This window comes from Trachurus trachurus, assembly GCF_905171665.1.
Source record: "Trachurus trachurus genome assembly, chromosome: 16".
NCBI lineage: Eukaryota > Metazoa > Chordata > Actinopteri > Carangiformes > Carangidae > Trachurus > Trachurus trachurus.
The window spans coordinates 27,303,425-27,327,504 of NC_139902.1; the positions used below are offsets into that span (position 1 = coordinate 27,303,425).

At 41.9% G+C, this 24,080-nt stretch overlaps 2 protein-coding genes across 2 annotated transcripts in view; one reads left to right on the plus strand and one right to left on the minus strand.

Annotated features, from left to right (window-relative positions):
• The window catches only part of LOC310999486 (dolichyl-diphosphooligosaccharide--protein glycosyltransferase subunit STT3B-like), a 40,042-nt gene extending 33,756 nt beyond the window's left edge, over window positions 1-6,286 (minus strand). Inside the window, exon 1 of the mRNA XM_083989930.1 lies at window positions 5,356-6,286. Within this exon, the coding sequence (XP_083846056.1) occupies window positions 5,356-5,705 (350 nt within the window). The 5' untranslated portion in view covers window positions 5,706-6,286. The remainder of the gene's footprint in view (window positions 1-5,355) is intronic.
• Window positions 6,287-11,340: 5,054 nt separating this feature from the next.
• Window positions 11,341-19,322, plus strand: LOC310999930 (syntaxin-12-like). The gene is made up of 10 exons (XM_083990541.1): window positions 11,341-11,467; window positions 12,888-13,007; window positions 13,790-13,859; window positions 13,992-14,091; window positions 15,614-15,751; window positions 15,870-15,913; window positions 16,495-16,594; window positions 16,689-16,761; window positions 16,960-17,042; window positions 17,825-19,322. Exons 2-10 carry the CDS (start codon window positions 12,908-12,910, stop codon window positions 17,915-17,917), a joined length of 801 nt encoding a protein of 266 aa, XP_083846667.1. The 5' UTR covers window positions 11,341-11,467; window positions 12,888-12,907; the 3' UTR covers window positions 17,918-19,322.
• Window positions 19,323-24,080: the final 4,758 nt, after the last annotated feature.

Genomic DNA, 24,080 nt, shown 5'->3' on the forward strand with positions numbered 1-24,080 from the left:
ACACTGAGCTTCAATCTTGAAATAACTTTGCACAGCAGTGACCTGTTTTAAGTGGCACAGTTCAAGCTGCATGATGTGCAAAGATGTCGACTTTGTGGAAACCTGCACACACAGCTGGGTTATTTGCCGTAATGAAGTGGACACAACAGATTCCCACAAACTGACATGAACACTTCATATACTGTATGTCATAGTGACTCAGGATGGTTAGCACGTCTACGATAGCTTAAATCTGCTCGTCATCTGTCTGCAGGTATCACACTATTGTTCTGTCAACACAAACACTGCAGAAAGAGCAGGGTGGTATGTCCGAAATCTTCTATCATCATGCCAACAGCAATTATTATTTAAATTAAATTAGGAAATAGTCTTAAAAAGAGGGCGGGAGTTGGACAGACCCGACAAAAAGTCATCTGACAATATCACACACAGCCTGGACTGGTGCAGGGAACAGAGGACACACTAATTATGATGATTTGTAGAAGACGCTCTCCTCTGAGTTAATTAGCGGCTGTGGAGAGAGTGAGATCAGAGTTCAGTCTGGACAGTAGTACAACAGTAAACACAGCAGCAGGCGAATCGTTTCTCAGTTCTCTCTCCTTTCACTGGATCATTTCCTCATACGTTTCTGCAGCTAATGACAGTAGTTAAATTAGTGCGTTATAATTTCTGATTATGTGAGAGCAGAAAATGAAGTTAAATTCTGTCTTCTGCTGCCTACCACTTATTCTATCAGACTCACTGTGAGCTGTGGTGCCAGACTCACTCCGCTGCTCTGCTCCTGCTGGTACAGCTAACAACACACTCAACTATGTGAAGCACTTTTTCTAAATTTCTCTCTGAGCCTTTTAAACCTGTCTGTTAAGTCTATTAAAGTAGATCAGCTTAAATCTTCTGGAAGTTTCTTCTATCTATCTATCTATCTCCAGGCAGGATCTCTGGAGCTCAACCAGAGGAGTTGACAGTCAGGTGCTCCATCACCTCTCCTCACTGAGACATTCAGGTTAGCCAGTCATCCAGCTCTAGAGCAGAGTCCTGCCTCATTGTTCTTAAAGGGATAGTTCACCCAAAATTCAAATTTCACTCATTATCTACTCACCCACATGTCGACTAAGGGCTGGGAGAAGTTTCAGAGTTATCCGTGCCTTCTCTGAGTTACAGCGGGGCTCCGTGCAACACTGCATGTCCATATGACGGTCGCGAACGGGCCTCACTTTTCTTTGTCCAAAAAGACACACCAAAAAACATCCAAGTACCTCCATACTGCTCGTCTGTAATGTCCCTCTTGTGTTGAAGCCCCGACATGAGAAATTGTTCAGAAAAAAATTAAATAAGTCTATGTTTTAAGCTTGTTTGTAGCGGAAGCTCCCAGTGTCTCAGTTCACTGCTCTTCCTTTGTCAATGCAAATCTCGCGTGATTTGCATTGACACCCAGGCTCCACAAATCGCGCGAGATTCCGCTACAAACCGCGCGAGATTCCGCTACAAACAAGTTTAAAACATATACTTATTTAATTTTTTTTCGGAACAATTTCTCATGTCGGGGCTTCAATACAAGAGAGACATTACAGACGAGCACTTTGGAGGTATTTGGATGTTTTTTTTGGTGTGTCTGTAACTCAGAGAAGGCACGGAGGTCTCTGAAACTTCTCCCAACCCTTAGTCGACATGAGGGTGAGTAGATAATGAGTGAAATTTGAATTTTGGGTGAACTATGCCTTTAACTTCTTCTTTCTCTTCTTCATTGCAGCTGATATTTTTCATATTCTTCCTCAGATCCGAGCCTCGACACACTCCTGTTTCTGAGCTCTGCAGCAGCTTCTTCCTCCTTGTGGTTTCTGCTCTGAGACCTCGTATAAAAACTGATGTGTCTCTTTCCACATCACGTCCAGCTCCAGTCAGACGAGTTTAACCCAGGTGGATCCAGTCAAGGTGAGGAAACATTTCAAGAGACCATCAAGTGAGATTGGAGGAATTTCAAGTGTCAGAACACCACAAAGTGTTTCAATACCGAATCTCTGCTCATCATGTTTCCAAACCTGTTTTCACTTTGTCATTATGAGTAGATGAGGTGAAACAAATGTTTTCTTGACTTTGCCATGCAAATTGCAACATAACAAAATATGAAAAGGAAGTCTGAAGACTTTCCAAACGCACTGTGTGGATGAGTCAAATTGCAGTCATTATGCATTTTGTCAAGAAAAATTAAGTGCTTGCTTGCACCACAGTTTCATAACAGGATAAATGTTGTTTACTGTTTAGCACATGAAGTGAAGTGCACTTCACACCAGGAAACAACAGTGGGCACTGGGCACTTGTTGAGCTGTGTAAAGCATCTTACACAAACAACACCGTTTTTTTACCCACTGCACCTGAACCATCTGAAATGAATCGATTCTGAGATTGGTGTCGATATTCAGCTCGACAACATATCATGTCTTGTTTGCAACCAACAGGAGGAGGCGTATAACTTGTCAAAAGTAAAAAATAAAATGAAAAAAACTGACCACCATGTGAAAATAATTGCACTTAAATCTCCTGCGCTCCATTACTCCTGCAGGCAGAGCTTTGAACTAAAGATGACAGGTGGATCAAATGCCGTCTCCTTGCCAGACCTTGTTCTGGGGGAGGTCCAGCTCACTAGCAGCTTTTAGCGCATCAGACAAAGAGACATGAGTTGCTGAACTGATGATGAAGCTGCTTTTTCTTTTCTTTTTTCTTTTTTCTTCCAGTTCCTGATAATGTTCAGTTGCATGATGATTAACACAGCTCCCAAATTCAAAAGCACAACCAAGCGTCTACGGGGCCAGCTGTGCGACGCCAGTCCTGACACGCTTCCACCGTCAGATCTAATGGCATGATTTCACATTTCTGAGGGGAAAAAGGACCCGTTAACTAACCAGCCACATCGAAAATGACACATCAGAGAGGTGTGTGAGGAAGAGAGAGGGGGGATTAAAAAAAGAGAACAAACAGGATTGCAAAGGGGGTGAAATGAATGTTAGCTCTCTGTTAATGACACACCACAGAATGACAGAGTTTGTGGGGTTGGACGGTGGTGAAAAAAATAAATCACAATAAGTTTCTATCCTGAAGTTTCTTCTGGAAAACAATAACCGGCTCTTTGCACATGTTCAAAATGTCAAAAATGTCTAGTTAGCAAAAAAAAACAACCCTGCAGATTCAAACTCAACTAAGCCGGTTACACATTTACAACAGTTAGGCAAGACGAGCTACTTCCCATTCCTTAACACAAAGTGTGAGCACACACACACACACACACACAGACCGGTGGTTTCCCTTGCAACATGTGGTGAGACACACTCATCTGATATTATCACTACTTGGAAACTGATTTGAAACTGAAAAAAAAAAAAAAATCAATTAGAAAGTGCCACCTGCCATTTTGTCAACCCAAAGCCAAATATTTGATTAAAATAATTTACATTACACACCCCGTCGTCTGATCTCAAATAGAGCCAGACCCAAGGACATGCATGCATGCACGTCACACATCTGCACACAACACACTGTCTGTCAGTGTGTTTAAAAAGAGGAAGATTAACAGAACAAAGTATAAATTACACCACCCACACCCCCTCTCCCCGCCGGCGTCACGCCACGTTAGTCTCCAAGACGTCAACATTAACTGAAGGAATCCTGCCCGACGACGACCAGTCAGTTTGCTTTCAAGCCTCCTCTTATATTCAGCAGACAGACGTGAAGCTGGCAGTTTAATCCACAATGCTTTCAGTGATGCAATGCAGACTTGGGCTATGCAATACAGTCCCTTTGGTGTACAAATAATACAAAAAAAAAAAAAGCTTGGACAATTTCTGGCATAAGCAACGCTGGGAGAGGTTTTGAAATGAAACACAAACAACATAATCAGTGGTCACTGCAAAAAAAACAAAGCGTGGTTCGCTGGGTCCAGCATGTGACAGTTTAGCTTGGTTTTTTACACCTTATCTTGCAGCAAAAGTCTGTTATAACCTCACTAGTCCAACTCTTGAGCTGCACTGATCCTTCACACATCTGGAGGTAAAAAATCCAGCAGCATGCAAAAAATATATACCGTATATTCCAGTAAAGTCTGAAGGAAATGAAACACCAAAGTCCATTGATGTGAATCTGACGGGTAACGCAGCAGGAGCACGTCTCAATTTAAGAGCAGATAACAGCTTCAACTTTATAAAGCTGCAAGGGAAAGAAAAGGAGGCAGCAAGAATAATGTGTAGGATCAGAATGAGGTGCATGAAGTCACTTAAACCCAGGATATCCTCTTTTCTTTTCTTTTTTTTTTTAAACAGATGCATGACACCAAGATATAAAGCTGTCACACACACACACACACACACACACACACACCGCTCTATATCAGAGGTGCTACTATTATACTACTACTGCTGCTGCAACAAATCGCTGTGTTGAATGGACTTCAACCACTTGCCACTTCACCTCGTGGCTGCTCCTTTCCGGGTTCAACTGGCGTCAGATGAAGCTGTCACTATTGTCCTCATTTACTCTGCTGTGATATCCCCACCCCCTCCTCCACCTCCTTCTCCTCCTCTTCCCCCTCCTCCTGCTGCTGCACTGGCTGCTCATTGTTGCACTTTATAGTGAACTACAATGAATGGGGGTTATGGTGGTAGGTAGTGAGCAGATGAGCCCATAGAAGTAAAGGTGCATGTTTATCAGCATAAAAGTCATTGATAAAAACGTTGTGCAATGCAATGACTTTACTGCACATAACCAAGTGTGAACTCATTGTATGTTAGTATGTTAGTGTGTGGTTATGGTAGTAGTGAGCAGATGAGCCCATAGAAGTAAGTGGTGCATGTTTATCAGCATAAAACTCATTGATAAAAACGTTGTGCAATGCAATGACTTTACTGCACATAACCAAGTGTGAACTCATTGTATGTTAGTATGTTAGTGTGTGGTTATGGTAGTAGTGAGCAGATGAGCCCATAGAAGTGAGTGGTGCATGTTTATCAGCATAAAAGTCATTGATAAAAACGTTGTGCAATGACTTTACTGCACATAACCAAGTGTGAACTCATTGTATGTTAGTGTGTGGTTATGGTAGTAGTGAGCAGATGAACCCATAGAAGTAAAGGTGCATGTTTATCAGCATAAAAGTCATTGATAAAAACGTTGTGCAATGACTTTACTGCATATAACCAAGTGTGAACTCATTGTATGTTAGTGTGTGGTGCAGGTTGTAGGTGGAGAAAGTAGACGTGTTATAACTTAAAGAAACTCCAGGACAGTGTAGCCTATGTGTGCAATGCATGTGTAAGTGTGTGTGTGAATGGAGATGGGGTTTGAGGGTAGGGTAAAACAACAACTCACCAGGGGTCAAACTCGTGGATGATGCTCTCGAACCGGATGACAGCGAAGAGCCGGGAGCTGAAGCCGGCCAGCCACGCCAGGAAGAGGATGGTGAAAGACAGCAGGGACTGCCATCCGGCCGGCTGCGACAGGCCGCCGGACAAACCTACACCTCCACCTCCTCCTCCACCGACACCAACAACTCCTCCTCCTACACCTCCGTTACCGTCTCTATCTCTGTCTCTATCCGCCACCGCCGTGCTGCTGCGCCCGTTCCCGGAGTAGGACGACGCGCCGGAGTTGAGAGAGGATTTGTTGTGTTTGCTGCTGCTGCTGCTGCTGCTCTCCGGCACCGACTGATGCTCCGCCATATTATTCTAACGTCAGTCCCGTCGAAGCAGGCGAGGAGAGAGAGAGATAGAGGGAGAGCTATCTGGTATCACACAGGAAAAACACCCCCCTTGCTGCTGCTTCTTCTTCTCCACCTCCTCCACCTCCCCTCCACCCCACCCCCTCCTCCTTCTTTTCTCTGCCACGCTCCACTTCCGAAACCACTTGCACCACCTTCCCACCTCTTTGCGCGTCTCGCACCCACTCACCCCGAGGGAGGAAGAGGAGGTAGTGGTGGTAGAGGAGGAAGAGGAAGAGGACTCGTGTTTCCCTCCTCAGACAAGACTTTCCTCGACCTCTTGGCTTTGCCGAAACCACACGACACACACACGGCTATCACCAGCAGCAGCAGCAGCTCCACGCATCGGACACTGGGAGTGGGGAAGAAAAGGTGCGTTTGGTAAATTGGAGCCGCTGTTCCTCTTCTTTCTTTCCTTCCTTTCCTTTCCTTTCCTTCCTTCTTTCCTTCCTCGGAGCAGCCAGCCAAGCCAAGCCAAGCCAGCAGCACCAGCCAGGCAGCAGGCAGCAGGATGAAGGGGCGGGAGCAGCGTGTGGAAGCAGGAAGCGCCGTCTTTGTGTCAGCCTCTCACAGCCAGACAGGTACGGCTAAAGGAGGCGCAGGAGCTCCGCGAGCCGGCCAATCCCGGGAGTCCGCGCGCCAGACTGACAGCGCGACGGACCAATCAGGAGCGAGAGATCAACCTGACCAGTGAGGATGACACGCGCACGCAGCGCTGAGTCCGTTGCCGTTGGTCGAAAGCAGAAGTCGATACATCTTGCTTTCCGTAGTTTGCCTTTTTTTTTTTCCACATCAGGTTGTTCACGCAACTTATTACGTACGCACTTTGATCAATGTCTTTATTTGAATGACTATTTTATTATTTGTAGCCTATAATTAGCATGTGTGTGTTAGTATTTATTTTGGCCTAAGTATTTTTTGTTGTTGATTTATTTGACCTTTTTCTTTCTTTTTCTGTAGCCTTTTTTTTTTTTTTTTAATTTGGGCCCACATGATATACAGTGGCATGCAAAAGTTTGGGCACCTCGGGTCAAAATTTCTGATAATGTGAACAGTTTAGCAAGTGAAAGATGAAATTATCTCCAAAAAGGCAAAAAAAAAAAAAATGACACACTCCCTTTACATTTATTTATTTTTTTAATTACATTTTATTTTCATCTTTTACCTACATTTTCAAAATGACAGAGAAGGAAAAGGGCCAGCAGCAAAGGTTTGGCCACCCTAGCCCCCCCCCCCTTTAGAAACCATAACGTGTAAATAGTAAATAGCTTGTCTGACACCTTGGTCAAAGTCATCTGATAGCTCATGTCAAGAGCTCAAGTTTCCCATTTTTGCAGGGTGCTGTGATGGTTCCCCTTTTCACTGTAAAACCGTAGAAAACAAAAAATAATACACTGATAGTGCTTAGAATATTGTAAAAGACTGTTTCATGTTTTACTTTATGCCTTTTGGAGATCATTTCATCTTCCACATTAGCAGAAATTTTGACCAGGGTTGCCCAAACTTTTGCATGCCACTGTATGCAAATAGTCTGAAAGCTAATTTCATTGATTTGACACTATCTTTATTCAATCAATGATTTGGTATTTGGCGACTTCTTGATGAAAATGAGCTGTTAAGAAGAGCTCAAATAAACTGTGACCCCAACTTCACCCCTTTTTTGCAGAAAACAACCATCAGATTAGACATTTGAATTTATTTGGAAAAAAACAAACGAATGGAAAACGTGACTCAGACTTTAATCAGTATGGGCAGAAGTTGTCAGAGATCACAGCAGTGGTTTTTTGCAGCTCAGCACAGTTGGAGGTACAGTAACCAGAAACCACACTTGCAGACTCTTATCATTTGCACCATCACGCCTCCACCGTCATTACATCAAGTCTTCAAGGCTGCAGGGCTGAGGCGCATCATGGGAAAGAAGTTAGTGCACCAGTGCCACTGTGTTTCAAGTCATGGATGGGTAAAATGCCACCTACCCACATAGGTAAGGTTGAGTGATATGTTACCTTTACACTGACTTTATATACACACATGACAATAGTAGAGGTCATGTTGTATTTTGAAACAAACGGCTACCACAGAAACTTTGCACAATTCTTCTTTTTTCTTTTTCTTTACCTCATTGCCTCATATTGCCTCAAATACTTGAGCAAAACAGAGAAAAATTCTTAAAGTTTGTCAGTGGATGTATTTCCTTGCACATGACCGTGAGTCTATTCATTTAGTTACACTCCATCGTGGAGTGGGAGGGTGTGGGGTTTAGAGTGAAATTTGGTTTTTAAAGACATTGTGTTTCCATGGAGATGAACTGTAAGTTCAGATTCCAGGGACTCGTTTCAAAGTATTCTTCTGAGTCCGGTTCTGCTCAAGGTTTCTGCTCCTTAAAGGGTTTTTTTCTGCTTCTTAAAAGGTTTTCCTCACTGTTGCCTGTCTCAGAGGGAATTGTTAGTTCTCTGTAAATAACCCCACAAAGAGAAGGTCTAGACCTGCACTGTTGGAAAAACTGCTGTTTTTTTCTTTTTTTGGCGCTGTGCAAATAAAAAAACTAGGATATAAGCAGAGCTACTAAAAATCTTTTTTTTGCCTAGTCTGTGTACAACGTGAAGCTTTACAAAATCAATAAACATGAACAAATATCAAAAAACTTTTTTTTTTTTTTACATTATCACACTGATCCCATCATAGATTTTCAATACTTTTCCAAACGAACTCTGGTTGTCGTCTGCACAGCCGTTCAGGAAGTCTGTAAAAAGCAACATAAGTGTGGGGCTTTATGCTTTATGCTGACATCAGGCCTTGGTTTTGGCCAATGGCTACGCATGGTTAATCAACCTAAAGACATTTGCTAATTCTGAAAGCTATTAGTTCATGCACCTTATACTATCACACAACACGGTAATTTTCTCAAGACATTATTGGGGCATAATAAGTAATTCCCAGTGACGGCTGTATATTCATTATTACACCACTGACTTACCGAAAAGGAAACTCCAAACCAAGGGTCCAATCCAGAGGCCTCCAGGTTGCATACATGATACTGAAAAAAACCAACTCTCTATCACCCTCTAATGGGGAGGTTAGTGGTCTTTGCAAGTCCTGCCCAATCCTCAGGCCTCACCCAACAGCCACTGCATTGGACGTATAAACAAAATTATACAGAAACTTTAAATACGACAGTACAATACAACTCTGGGTGTAAACACTGTGATGAATCCTTATAGAAGCATGCTCAGTGGCTAATATATCCTTATTGCATTAGCACAATATTACATGTTTTGACAGTGCAGCCATGGGAGTAATTTATGAAGTGTGGGTCATTGTCACTCTTCATGTACTGCAGATTCAGTGAGGATCTTACAATCGAAACACAGGAAGCAGTTTGTGGTTAGCTCTATTTCTTCTGCTAGCAAAGTGGCAAACCATGTGTGTAAAACTTAAGTGAAGGTGTCAGAAAGCTTTCATGGTTTCAGTTCTTAGTTCACATATCCTGTAGATATACTGTAGCGCATGTCCGGTTTTAGTATGTTCATTGACTGTTCACCCATTCAGATGTGGTTAAAATACCAGTAAATCAAAGTATTATGGTTAATCTGGTAAAAAGGAGGCGTGAGAAATAGGTTATTCTAGCCTGCTGAGTTCATCCTATTCATCTAAACCTTGGGAAATTCTGTTTGTATTATTGTAGATGGCAAATACGAAGCATTCTTAGTTTAGGAAATATCTTATTCTATGAAGAACATTTTGGTTTGTTGGGTCAGGTCATTTTATAATTAAGCTTCACCATCTCCTGTAACTCTGCACCGGTAAGTGGTATAAACAGATGGGTCTTCACTATCGGCAGGAAAATAAAAAACTCCTTTCACCCATTCAAACCACAAAATCAATCTGTGTTTGTTGCCCTATTGAGTTTTAATAGATTTCCACAAAAAAGATGTTTATTACTGAGTAAGACCGAGTGTACAACTTTGCCTTGAGACAAGAAATTGAAAAAACATCAAAATCTGCTTTTGTTTGCCCAGAGCACCAGTGTTGATGGGAATTTCCCCTTGCAGAATACAACTATAAAACTGAAAATGTAGAATTTCCTGCCAAGTTACTAAACTGAAACCACAGTAAAATGTATGGAAATCTGTACAATGCAGCAGTTTAGGTGCTATGAAGTAATTTCTGGCCATTTTGAATTACTGCACCGTGCCAGAAAATTACCAATCATGTGGGAGGTAAATCAAGGCCGTGCACATGCAGAGGGTGAAAAATAAAATTCAGGACTGTTGTTTGTCTGTGTAAGGAATGGTTTGTGGAAGAAGCTGAGGTGGGAAAGATACAAGACATTTAAGCCTCTTGATCTGTTCATCAGCATTTACTGCGAAACAAAACCAACAGCTGGACAGAATGCAAATGCTTCCTGTGCAATAAATAGACCCTGAAAAGACACAATTCATGGATGAGCAGCTTTGCTGAAATCCTTTGTTTTCAAAAGATTTGTTCACGGCAATGTCACTCAGGTAAGATAATTATTTTAAGACTGGAGTGCAACATCAGCTGTACTTTGTTGCATGGGCTGGAGGATCAGGGAGTTACAAAGTTAGAAAATCCAAACCACACTAACTAGCATGTCAAGATGTTCCCACTGTTTTAATTACCTCCTTCAAAGAGGATTTGTTTGTTTATGGATAACACACACACACACAAAAAAAAAACCCAACAGCATCAATTTGCACCAAACTTAGAGTGGGCCTGAAAATTAGTCCATTCAGGAATTTGCTAAAAATTAAAAAAAAAAGAAAAAGGGGGGGGGGAAAGCCTTTCACTTTTATACAAAATTATATATTTTCATCGACATTTATAGATTTTATTTACCATTATAACATTATGACCTCTGCTGAAACTCAGTGAGCAGATGTGCATCACATTGATTATCATGAACCACTAGGCCTAGGCTACTTGTTGCACAGGAATTACAACAAAGACTCAAGACTCAGCCATCTGACATTTTCATTGAATGCACTTTATATGATTATATTTTTCATATTTTGCACTGCTTAATGTTGACTTTTTGACATGCAGTTCTTCACACTGCTGCATTTACACACTTTCTTATTAGAGGCAATGGGAAAGTCATGGGACAGTCACGAGATTAGGCCCGAGAACAGACACTGGCTTGTTACACTGAGCCAACGTTAGAGGCTTTCATGGAGATCTTTGCTTCTTATATTACAGCGGTAGCTTCCGGGATGTAAAATGTTACTAAAATACCTTGTGAATTTATGTCATGAAGCTGAAACTGTTATCAAGTCACAAGTGCGTCATGGCAAAGGCTAAGGTTTAGAGTTATGTGAGGTTCAGGGTCAGGTAGGAAAAAAAAACACATCAAACGAGAAAGAGATCTCACGTACCCCCAAAATTCCCTCAAATGCACCACAGGGCAACTTTGTGCGAACTACAACCCGAACCAATCAAATATAAATTCACATCTTTGTCTAGTTGTGGGTTAAAATTGTAATAATCCTTCGCCATCATCTCTACGTACTCGTATTTCCCACCCTTCCGCCTGACAGTGAACGCGGCGCTAGAAAAACGGCCGTTGGATTAAAGCGCGTCGTCGAGCGTCTGACGTCACGGACGGCTGGGGCTCGGGTTTGCTAATTGTGACACAGAAAAATATTTATCTGTGACATTTGGGAGCAACAGACGCAGTAGTCGACACCAGTTTCCTACTACAAAGTAAGAAATATGTTGTGAATATTGATAAAGATGTGTGTTAAATGTAACTGGAGCTGTTAAAATCTGTTGTTGGGGGGAGAAAAAACAAACAAACACCACCACCACCACAGCTAAATTAAACCAGGCTCAAATTGATGCGCGACACACATTACGACCTGTTATCGACGCTGAGTAACGATTGGATAGTATTTTATTTATTTAGCGTTTTATTCCCTGTTATCTGCTTTATTTACCTGCGTAGCATTAGCTCTTCTTTGTATTATATCACGTCGCCAAAGAAAAAACAGTGTTAATGTGGTGTCAATAGCAAACTGTCTGTTGCAAGATTAATCCACGTGATTACATGGGTTTGGCTTTCACTGCCCTATATTTCTCTCTATTTGGTGCTAGACTCTTATAATAATGAACTGTCACTGTCGGCATTAGACGTCTTTTCCATGTCATGGTGCGTTATAGCCTACCTATATTTATATAGATACAGAGAAGAAAAAAACGCTGTGTGTGACACACACTGTTGTTGTTTTGTGTGTGTAGCTACTCCATCATACAGTATTTGAGGACACAAAAACTCACCTTTTGCGTGTAACCTGTGGTAGATTTCAGCTCCACAGACTGAAATGAAATAGGAACAGATCAAGCTGTTTTATGAATGAAATTTTATCAACATTTGTGAAAAGTAGAGGTGAAAATATGATATGACATGATATGATATGATATTGATTAAATAGGAAATGATTGAAATGTTTAACAAAATCTCAAATTCTCCCACTATTGTTGAATTCATCTGCTGTTTTAACACAATTACTTCCATTCATATTGAATCACAAACCCCCCCTAAAATATAGCTTAATATGACATTTTATATCACATATGGGATCTTTTGCTTAATTACTCATACCATGATGGATTATGAAAGTAGTTGCTGATAAATTTTCCACTGCTGACTGATCAAATAATCAGATTATTAGCTCTGTGAAACATGATGCACTGATATTGATAATAAGGCTCTACTTATACAATAGAGTGTTCAGGTTAAGGTTATGTTGTGGTTTAGGCTAGATGTCAAAAATTGTGAAAAATCGATCATATCTGACTTTTATGGTCCAAAAAAGCCGGACTTTTAGTTTATATTTCAAGTCATTTTGCTGTGAAGGCCTGTGTAAAAAACTGTCAATTAGGTTGATATTTCTTGGGCAGCATATTCACATCATTTTCTGATGTTGGACAACGTTTTCCAAATGAAAAAAAAAAAAGCTCATTCCAACTCTCAGGAATTTGAGCCAATCCCAAACCAGAAAAAATAATGAACCAAACCAAAACCCTTTTAGTATTATAACCCCAAAATAAATGAATAAAAATGTAATGTAACCAAAATGAGCTCTGTCTGTATTCAGTTGTGGTTTGTGTTTTTGTGCGACAGGCCACTGGGCTGCAGCCAGGATGTCCTACATGAGAGCAAACAGCAGCCGGTCCCAGCTGCGGGACGTCAGCACCATTGTGCAGGCATGCAGCTCCAACATCCAGATGATCAGCCAAAACTGTGAGTGTACACTGCGCCCAACACACACACACACACACACACACACAGTAGGGGGGTGGAAAGAGACACAGAGGACAAGACAGACACACTCTATATAGGATTGTGTGGTCATTTACTAAAAGCCTTTGTTTTGGATCCAGTCTGTAGCTCTTCCCAGTGTTTCATCCCCTCTCTCCCTCTCTGTCACTCAATGTCCCATCACTTGCATGACTCGTATGACTGTAATAATGGTAAACGCAAAGAAAAAGTAGTTTATCCCAATTTTAACTGTCTCTCTTTGTGATCATTATGCAGTAAACACAGCTCAGTTATGGCCTTATTTTTGTGCCTCATTCCTCAGGACACAGTGGGACTCTCAAAGCACAAAATAAACACACAAATTATATTTTCAAGAGAACATAAGCAAAGAATAACTTGACCTGAGCAAACCAAGAATGTATTCTTTGCTCATTAAATTTATTTCTCTGCATGCTATTATCCACAGTTGCACACAGCACTGATGTCTCTCACTCAGTTTAAAAATATGACATCATCCTCAGTCTTTGTCTTTAAGTGATGTGTGTGCTGATAGGTGGTGCAGCGATACAGTATATTAGGTTACCTAGTCTTGTAACTCTTGACAGAAGTAAACTGTATGCATGCAAAGGTAAAGCTACATAAATGATGAAGACAGAGCATACAACAGGAATGATTAGAGTACAACAAATACGTTCAAATGCAGTTCAATATTAAACTCTTCCACACATGAATTCATTGCACAACATTGTTCCTTTTCTCTGCAGCTGGTCAGATCCAAAATCTCCTGCACCAACTGGGCACAAGACAGGAAACCTCAGAGCTCCAAGACAGGCTGTGAGTTCTGTACCTCGTTTAATAGCACACATTATCATTATTATCTCATTCAGTTTGTGACCAGGAAGACCTTTAATTAAATGTGTCGTCTTAGCCGTTGTTGTCGATGTGTTGTGTTGTTCTCCTCTGCAGCCAACAGCTCCAGCACAACACCAACCAGCTGGCCAAAGAAACCAACAGACACCTGAAGGAGCTGGGGTCACTGCCTCCACCTGTGTCCACCTCAGAACAGGTCAGTCTGTAAACACAGTAGAAATATATACATATATATACAGTATATAGTATTTATCATGGTCATATTGGGTAGGTTGTCCACGTTTAATACTGAGTTTGTAGGAAATAACATAATCTTTGTGTGTGTGTAGCTCTGGCCAAGACTAAGAGATGTACATTTGTATGGTTATGTGTGAAATATCAGATTTGAAATATAAATTCAAGGAATGTGGAGAGAGTCACGCTGATTTTTTACAACATACTTACATGTTTCCATCACATGAGGTCGGAGTGAATCAGACTTTTTTTTACATGCCAAGAAATCAAAGTCTTTTACCATGAAACACACCACAGTAACACTGGGTATAGCTCCTCACTTTGCTCTCGAAACAGCCTAATTTCTTTGTGCAAAAGGTCCAGTGTGTAATAAATGCCAAGGTTTATTGGCAAAATCTGAATATACTACCCATGAATAAGTGTGTAATTGCTATAAAATAAAAAATTTGTTTGGTTTTCATAGCCTTATAATTATTCTTTTATATATACATATAGTAAGGGTCTTGCTTTAGAGAGTGTCGCCATCTTGTGCCGCCATGTTTGTACGGCAGCCCGAATGGAAAATGGTTTAGATCTTCACCTCATCGCTCCATGCTCCTGAAAATACTCCCAGTCATCCCAGTTGTGGAAAACTAGCTAGATATCATGGTCCCCCCCCTCCCATTTTACACACTGGCCCTTTAAGTTCTGCACCAGACAGTTTCCACCTCAGTCACCGAGACAGCAGGCTGGATATTTTAATAGAAGTGCAACAAACATTACACAGAACTCAAATGATGGGTCTTCTTGTAAAAATCTTTCTGGGAATCTGTACCTTTTTGGCATCTGTTTCAGTAAATCAGAGAAAACCGATTCAACTGAGAAGATGAGTTTTTTGTTTTAATATGAGACATTTTGATCCACCTTCCATACCCGGTGGCTGTAATGCACCGACTGGTCGTCTGCCAGCCGCCAATAAACCTCAAAGAAGAGGAAGACTTCCTGTCTTTGTCGTTTTCCTGCCAGTTTTCTTTGTCACCTTTTCCCATCAGATAATTATCTCTCAGTGTTTCAAGTCTTGTTTTTTTTTTACTTTTTTGGACCCATCTCTCTGGTTTTGACCCATGCAGTCCTCACCGACACCATCCTGTGAGCCTTTTGTTTCTCGTTGTGCCACATGAATAACGGAGGTGCAGTAAAGCTGCCTTCGAGTCTCGGTTCCCCTTTTGTTTCCATGACCTTGCACCAGCAGGGCTGTGCAATCTGTCCACCAGGGGCCCAGTGGGCATTTTATGTGATGATGAACTCAAAAAATTTGGATTTGACTTTATGCCTGTATGGTGATTGGAAAGGGGGCGCCTGCAAAGGAGACTGCTCTGAGGTTAACATGCAAGGTCAAGTGTCAGAAACACTGAGATTGAAAGAGTCTTTACCACCTACTGATACATACTCCTACTCAGTTTGGATGGATAGAAAAACTGAGTTTGTCTTCATCTTTCTTACAGAAACAACAAAAGCTGCAGAAGGAACGTTTGATGAGCGATTTCTCTGCAGCCCTCAACAACTTCCAGGTGCTGCAGCGGCGGGCGGCTGAGAAGGAGAAGGAGTCGGTGGCCAGAGCTCGAGCTGGATCCAGAGCCATGGTGAATACCAGGGGAAAGACTGCGTCGCCTTTCCAGTCTGTAGCACAACAACACCGATGACTTGGATAAGCGATGTGAGCAGATGTCGATTTAACTTATTTATCGTTTCCGTCCGCAGGGGGATGGAGGAAATGTGGACGATCAGCTGGTCACATTTGAAAAGTATGTATTTGACCTTCAGTAAATTATCTGTTCAAATGTTCAACATTTTCCTCCATGTGCAGTTAGTTGGGTGTAGAAAAAAGTCCACAGCAAGGACAAACTGTGTTCCTGTCTGTTCTCTGAGTGACTGCACACTGTATCGTTAGTGCACTGCAGAGACATTTCCAGTAGAGCTAAACCAAGCTTTTAGCTGATGTATAAAATATAAATATAGACTGTACTGGCCAATTAGTCATAGGAAATGTCAGCACAGCGATGCTAAAGGTATGTACAGTAAGAGGTCAAGGTCTTATCTTCCACCTGCTGCAAAGTGGAGCAGACAACAATAAGAATATTAAAGTTATGTAAAAGCCTTGATGTAATAATGACCAGAACAACGTTAAATACTGATAAATATTCATTATGGGTCAGGCTCTAATTTCCCCCAGCTGTTATACCTCACCTTACATCACCTTCGGTATTGTGTGCATACCAGATTATTTAACAGCTATTTGTTTAAGCACAATGTTTGCTAACCCTTTTTAAATATTGAATTAATAAGGAAGATAAAGTATTGAATTAATATGCATGTGGTTTTGCAGGGAAGATGAGTGGGCTCAGACCCAGACTGAGGAGCCTGCCGTCACAGAGGAGGACCTGGAGATCATCAAGGAGAGAGAGACTAACATCAAACAGCTGGAGGTAACACACAAAAAAACCCCACAATTAGCAGGAACACTGACACCTTCACATGTAGGTCACCTGTTCACCAGTTGCCCCTGTCCTCCTCCCCCAGGCCGACATCCTGGATGTGAACCAGATCTTCAAGGACTTGGCTGTGATGATCCACGACCAGGGAGAGATGATCGGTAAGTCAGAGGAAACTCAAGTTAGTTTTAAGTTGATTGTTTATATGGGTCGTGTACGTACAGTATGTGTGTGTATATGTGTGTGTGTGTGTGTGTGTGTGTGTGTGTGTGTGTGTGTGTGTGTGTGTGTGTGTGTGTGTGTGTGTGTGTGTGTGTTTGTGTGTGTTCTCATTGACGCCCCTGTGCTCTGATTAACAGACAGCATTGAGGCCAACGTGGAGAGTGCCGAGGTTCATGTGGACAGAGGGGTGGTCCAGCTGCAGAAGGCGTCTTATTATCAGGTACGCTGATGAAAACTCTGACTGTAAAGACATAAAAGTATAAAATACCAACAAGATTTATTGTTAAAGGGATATTTCAACATTTTGGCAAATTGGCCCATTGCCATAATCCCTATAGTCTTTGGAGTTGGTTCATTTAATTGTCAGTGCAAGCTGTTTTGAGATTGGCTGGGCAGAGATGCGAGCTGCTCGGCTAATGCAACAGAGGCTCATGGTATGTTTCCCTCATCAAACTAAATACACAATCCAACAACTCCAAAACGCTCTGGTGGACAAGTTGTGACCTGCACATTCACCACGCTATGAGATAATAACACAACGTTACGAGATGGAGTTGTTTTAGAGGTAAATTCATGCAAAACCGCTGATGCACGTTCCCGTCGGAGGCAGTTTTTTGGCAAGCAGTCTCTGCATTTGCCTCTAAAACAACTCTGTCTGGTAACGCTCCGTTATTATCTCATAACGTGGTGAATGTGCAGGTCACAACTTGTCCACCAGAGACTTTTGGAGTTATTGGATTGTGTATTTGATGAGTTTGATGAGGGAAACCAAGAAATCCCATTAGCCTCCGTAGCGTAGCTCTGAGCAGCTAGTGGCTCTGCTCCACCGTTCTAAAAATAGCTTGCACCGACAATTAAAGGTAACGAACCTACTGCTATGACTATAGGGATTATGGCAATGGTCCAATTTGCAAAAAAATGTTATACTATCCCTTTACCATGATACCACTGTAATGTAAAACACTGACATTAACTCTGACTTGATTTTTTTGTTGTGTGCAGAGGAAATCCCGCAAAAGGATGTGCATGTTGGCCATGGTGGTGTCGCTTGTGCTCACCATCCTCATCATCATCATCTGGCAGGCCATCAAATGAGAGGAGAGGCACCACCCAGTGATACCTTCAGATGACTTCCTGTGTGTGTGTGTGTGTGTGTGTGTGTGTGAGTGTGTGTGTGTGTATTTATGTGGGATAAATGAATGGCAGTAAGTGGTTTTCTTTTTTTTGTCCTTTTGCTTTAAAAAAAAGCTTTGAGCAACGTCTTAGGAACAAATCTGCCAATATTTTGAGATGATATTCAAGATTTTCAAATTTATTTTGTTTTCTTGAGTTTTAAATAACTGACATACTGTATATTCAGTGCTTCCTCTCGTAGTTGTGGAACAGTAAAAGCTCCACTGAGATCATGTTACTCTCTCCACTCCCCCCCACTCACCGCTGGGTTTGTGTTTTGAAACCCAGGTGGAGAAAGTTGTTCAGTCAGGTTTTCATCCCTTGCGAAGAAACTGAAGAAACGTATCCATGTTTTTATTTCCTCCTACCTCCTTTTTACTGTAAATCCCTGTATTCCTGCTGTCAAAAAATCAATGCACCTACAGTTTGTTCAGATGCTGCAGCTCGGCTCTTTACTCAGTGTTCACATCACCGCTGTCTGAGTGTCTCCTCGCTGCCTGTCCATTCATTTTAGGATTTATTTTCACCAGGCTTCACCAGACAAACACCTCCTCCTTATATTTCTGAGCTTTTATCCCTTTTATGAGCCAGGATCCAGTCTGAGTACCTCTGGTGGTTCAGTGTTGGCTGTTCAAGGTCGAGGTTGGAAACCAAAGAAAGAAGAAGAAGCTGCCAGTCGAGTGCAGAGTCAGTTCCCTGTTTTTCACTTTTTAAAAACACATAATAAGCTTTTTTCCTGTGCGATAGGCTAATCTTTCTAATTTTCATTCACATTTCATTTTAAATTGTTTAGATGTTTTATATTTGACTCATGTGGAGCACTTTGTTACTTGTATTGAAACCGCTATACTTGCATTATTGTTATTATTATTACTGCTTCTAATAGAAACGATGATCAGATAGGGATCATGTGGGCCAGAGAACATGGATTGTATTGTAGATGGTTTATTATATTTTATGTAAATTTTTACAACACTTAAGTTGTAGCCTCAAAATAACGGCAGTCGGTCAGTTAATGTCAGATTATGATTGTGTATAACTGATCAGTGTGTGTGTGTGTGTGTGTGTGTGTGTGAGAGAGAGCGTATATCTGCACAATAGTCTGAGAATAACAAACAACCCTGCATCCCAACACAAACGTCGTACCGTAATATTTTTCAGTGTTACCTCTATCACTACAACAGGACTGTGTCTTAAATCCAATGTTGCACAAATTTGTCCACAGTGAGCTCACATAAACCCTGCTGTGTTGTTTGAGTAATGAAGTGTATTGCTGATGTAATGTAAGGAGTGTCTTACTTATAACACTGAAGGAAAGTAAAGTAAATGTGTGTCTTTAAGTAAAACAGTTCATGTCACTGGACCTGCACCACTACAGAGAGAGCTGAATACAGATCCACCTGATCAAACAAATGGAGTCGTGTTTCATTTTGTCCACCAGGTGGCGCACTAAGCATGTTCAGAATAGAAAGCAGCATCATCATCATTCATATCTCCATAACCGTACCACCTGCGAGTCTCTACATCTTTCTTGCCAGTGTACCGACTCCTTGACATCCCAGCTCTCCAGAACATTTAAAGTCTCCATGTTGCTCCGTTTCCTGCCAAATCACACTTAAACTTTATTTACTTTTAATAATGCAAAAATACCATTCAAAATACTTCTATACCCAGATCTCCTGTTGTCACAATCTACTTCCAATTATTATAGTGCCTCGACAAAACCAATAAAAAAGTGCAGGCTTCAAACATCTCAGCACTGAACTGAAGAAAAAACAAAAAACCTAATAACTTCAGACACATTGATCAGAGCTAAATTGCAGGTTGGACCCAAGGGGGCAGTTGTCGGTCTGAGAAGTGAAGCTCACTTCCGCGTTCAAAAAACTGCAATCCCCCCGGATTCCTCTGGGGGCTGGTGTCAGACGGGAGCTTTCCCCATAGACCCCCATGTTAAAATCGCCGATTTTACATCCTCAATAAACATGTTAAAAGCCTGGTGTCAGAACTTTTTTTTTTCTCAATCGATAGTTTCTACCCCCGCACACACTCTGAGGGGGGTGAATTTTTTTTTAACTCTACCGTTTTACCGTTATTAGGTTAAAACTCTGGCCAATTAGGGCGCGGAAACGCTGAGTGACAGGTCCGAGCAGCTCCGGAGACAGGCTGCTTCGAGGCCAGTGGGCGGGTTCTCGGCCGGCCAATCCAACATGGCGCTGTCCAGGCCGCCATATTTGAGTCACAAAAACGACTCCCCAAAACCAATGGGTGACGTCACGGACGCTACGTCCATTCTTTTTACAGTCTATGGTTGGACCATGAACAGACAGACAGTCACATCATGGCCCCTTCAAACAGAGGATATACCTGTTGGAGCCACATGGAGGAAGTGCTGCTCCAGTTATGGACAGAGTCAGGATCTGAAGTGCTGTATGGGATTTCAAGAGACTGGACAAACCCCTTTGCAACAGGGGGTTGAAACACCTGCACAACTCTGAGGACGATAGTTTAGACCAGGGGTGTCAAACTCAATTTAGTTCAGGGGCCACCTACAGCACAATTTGATCTCAAGTGGGCCGGACCAGTAAAATAATGGCATGATAACCTATAGGTAACGAGAACTCTAAATATTTCCTTTTATTTATCGCAAATGAACCCTCCGTTTCACAATTTCTTGAGAAAAATACTGGCATTCTCAACAATATTATGCCTCTTATGGCTTCTATGTGATTTTAACACTTGGCAAATTCATCCCAAGGGACCTTCTGGTGGGCCGGTTTTGGCCCACGGGCCGTATGTTTGACATCTATGGACACTCTATGGACACCCTGTTCAACATCTGTCCATCCATGTGCTGCTGTGTGCAAGAGAGAAAACCAAGAAGTCTCTCCTGGACTCAGTGTAGCCATGGGACAATGGTTCATGCAGTTTGGGGAAAATCAATGAGACACCTGTGGTAAAAATTATATTTAGTTTAGTTATGTAATTTCTGGTGCTTGCTTGGTATTATTAGTTATTCGAGGTCCAAATCATTATTCAAATCCTAATCCGAGATAATCACAACCTCCTGGTGAAAGTCAACACATCCAGGTATTCAGGCACACTTACGCCCATTGGCTGAGCATAAAAAGACACAAAAAGAGATGAGGGAGATTTAACATTTGCAAATAAAACGTGACTTGTGGCCCATTGCATCTGGATCATTTTGAATTGTTTCCAAAAGGGTCTTCTTAATTAATATGTGAGAAATAGATTTACAGGTTTTCTTGTTCATATCATACAAATATAATATTTTCCTCAATGGCTCTGTAGTGGCCTTTGTTTTCAGTGAGGAGAACACGTGCTGCTTCTGTAATCTGTACCAAGAGTATTTATTGCAGCATATGACTGTAATATGAAATATGGGAGATGACAACAATGTCCAGACCCCCATTGCGAGTGCATTGGACCCACACTTGTGGAAATTTTACAACCACATCTTCCACCCCCAACACTGACACAACCTGATAGCGGATTGGCTCGGCTCCACTTTGCCCCATGGCGAGTCAGATGGCTGTTTCCACTGCAGAGCAAGCGTGACTGTTATAATGTGAGTGTTTCAGGTCCCATAAGCAGATAAACTCAAACAAAGGCTGGTAATTGCTAAAAGGATAATTTAATAAACAAAACAGGCTCACAAACTGGTGCAGAAAAAAAAAGAAACTGAAGAACTGGCAGGAAGACAGAATCTCAGGAACACTGGGGAAACACACAGGGGGGGGTGGGACTGAACAAGAACAAACAGCAAAACAGATCAACTGACCAAGACCACGAAACTTAAAGAGACCAGGGAGACGAGGGCAATCGAACACAGGTGAAACACATTAGTGTGTCACCAAGGAGGGAAAACAGGCAAAGACTGGAAGTAGAAGAACAAGTGAAGGTCCTTCAAAATAAAAACAGGACGAACAGAGTCCAGAAGTGTCCAAAATTGTCCAAGGCCTCATTTATAAACATTTAGTTTGTACAGTTTGGGATCTTTAAAACAAATTTGACATCTATGTACCAACTCTGACCCATGTGTACAAACATTTTGTTGACAGGGGAAATTGGCGACACACATGGTGGTGGTGGACTGAAGCCAGATTACCGATCACATGTTTTATTAACACATATATATGTATTTATTATTTATTTAAAAGATATATTAGGGGCATTTTACCTTTAATTGACAAGAAAATGGAGAGAGACTTGGGGGAATGACATGGAGTACAGATCGGCGCACAGTCAGCAATCGATCCGGCGATCACTGCATTGGGCATTGCCAACATGGCATTGCCAACGACTGCTCTGTCATGTGCTCAGAGCACACAGGGACACCACTTAAATTGATAAATTTGGGTTTACCTACCAAATTTCCTGTTTGAAATTGAATCATGGGGTTTGAGAGGGGCTACCACCGACTGGTGCAATTCAAATTGGCGATGTTACTAATCAGCCTGGTGACTGTACGTAAATAAATCCATGAAAAAAGGGAAGGAAATATTGTGACCTTTAAGGCCTTTAATCCATTTTGGAGTAACAAACACCAACACATATTGGCTCTGTGCCTTCTTCAGGTCGTAGAGACACACTGAAAGGTGTTTTTATGTTACTCTAGCTCTATGGATTAAAGGCCTTTTATCATTTCCAAACCATCCTGAGTGCCTGAACCTGGAACATTGCGTACTACTTCTTTTGGTCACACTTTTCATGATTTCTCTTCCATGAGCAACAGTTTGGGGGACACCAGAAGTGCTCCAGTTTGCTTTGTTTTTGTGTGTCTTTTTTTGTAAATAAATCCGTGTTGACTTGTGTGTAATGCAATGGATGCTCTGGCGTGGAGGAATGATTGCTTGAACAGAAGAATCAGGAAGGACCACAATGATCTTCTGGCTCTTGATGATGACTGGATATTAAGGAGATTTAGGCCGAACCTCTGTGCAGCTCAATTGGCGTTTACCAAAGAACACCAGAACTGGCAGATTCACTCTAAGCATGTGTGACAGTTGCAAAATGTTGGCTGTAACATCATCCAGTGATGGTCTCGGGGCGTATACCCTTATAATGTCGCTCAGACCTCAATGTCAAAGCTGTACCCTGACTACTGTTTGGTACCAGGATGAAATCTTCAGAGCCATAGTCCAACCTTTCTCTGGTGCAGCGGGCCCTCGGCTCCTCCTGGTGCAGGACAATGTTCAGCTTCATGTGGCCAGAGTGCGTAGGCGGCTTTTGGATGTTGAAGACAATGATGCCATTGATTGGCCCTCAGGTTCCCCCTGACCCGAATCCAATTGAGCACCAATGGGGCGTTATGCATCAGTGTATTGACCATCGCCGCCAAGTACCGGTGCAGACCTCCCAGGAGCTGACTGATGCTGTCCTCATCCAAGTCTGGGAGGAGATTCCCGAATGTGTGAACTCATCAGGAGCATCCTCAGACACTGTCAACAGTGGACTGAGTCACGCAGGGAACCACAGACAATGCGTCGACAATTAATCGAATTATGAGTTTCTGTGATGCCATTCACACGTGGGATCAGCTTGTGATTTCAGTCTCACTTTGATTGTGAACTCAGTGGGACGATGGTTTTGGTTTCCATTGATTTCCACAAATTATACAATGTAGCCAACATGAATAAAGATTTTCAACTTCAAGATCCAACATGTGATTGAAGTGTTCCCCCCTTTTTTTGGCGCAGTATATTTGGCATTGAATGTAGTTTTTTTTTATGTTGACCTTCCCTTTAAGACATTTTCACAGCTTTTAGATGAAGTTTGGGATCTGACGTTTCTTGAAATGAACCAGTTAAGTGAGGAAGGAAGTGAGGCTCTGTGTTTTGGAAGTGTTCCTCTGATTCTCTGCAGGTCCCAAGCAATTCAGAAACCAGAGCATCTCGGTAGACTCAGTGGACCACCACTGTGCACTCTGCTGTTATCATCTGTCACATTTAGCAACTGGACCCAAATGCAGTTTTCTCAGAAACAAAAGGGATTTAATAAACTTACTGAAGAAACTCAGGAATATGCAGGAAAACCACCGGGCCAAAAGGTATGGACAACAGGGTAT

What these genes read in the sequence shown, in the direction of transcription:
- LOC310999930 (XM_083990541.1), top strand. Translation starts at nt 12,908, where the DNA reads ATGTCCTACATGAGAGCAAACAGCAGCCGGTCCCAGCTGCGGGACGTC. An exon ending in CAGCTGGTCACATTTGAAAA is followed by an intron (nt 15,914 to 16,494) that starts GTATGTATTTGA and finishes GTGGTTTTGCAG; the next exon opens with GGAAGATGAGTGGGCTCAGA. An exon ending in CGACCAGGGAGAGATGATCG is followed by an intron (nt 16,762 to 16,959) that starts GTAAGTCAGAGG and finishes TCTGATTAACAG; the next exon opens with ACAGCATTGAGGCCAACGTG.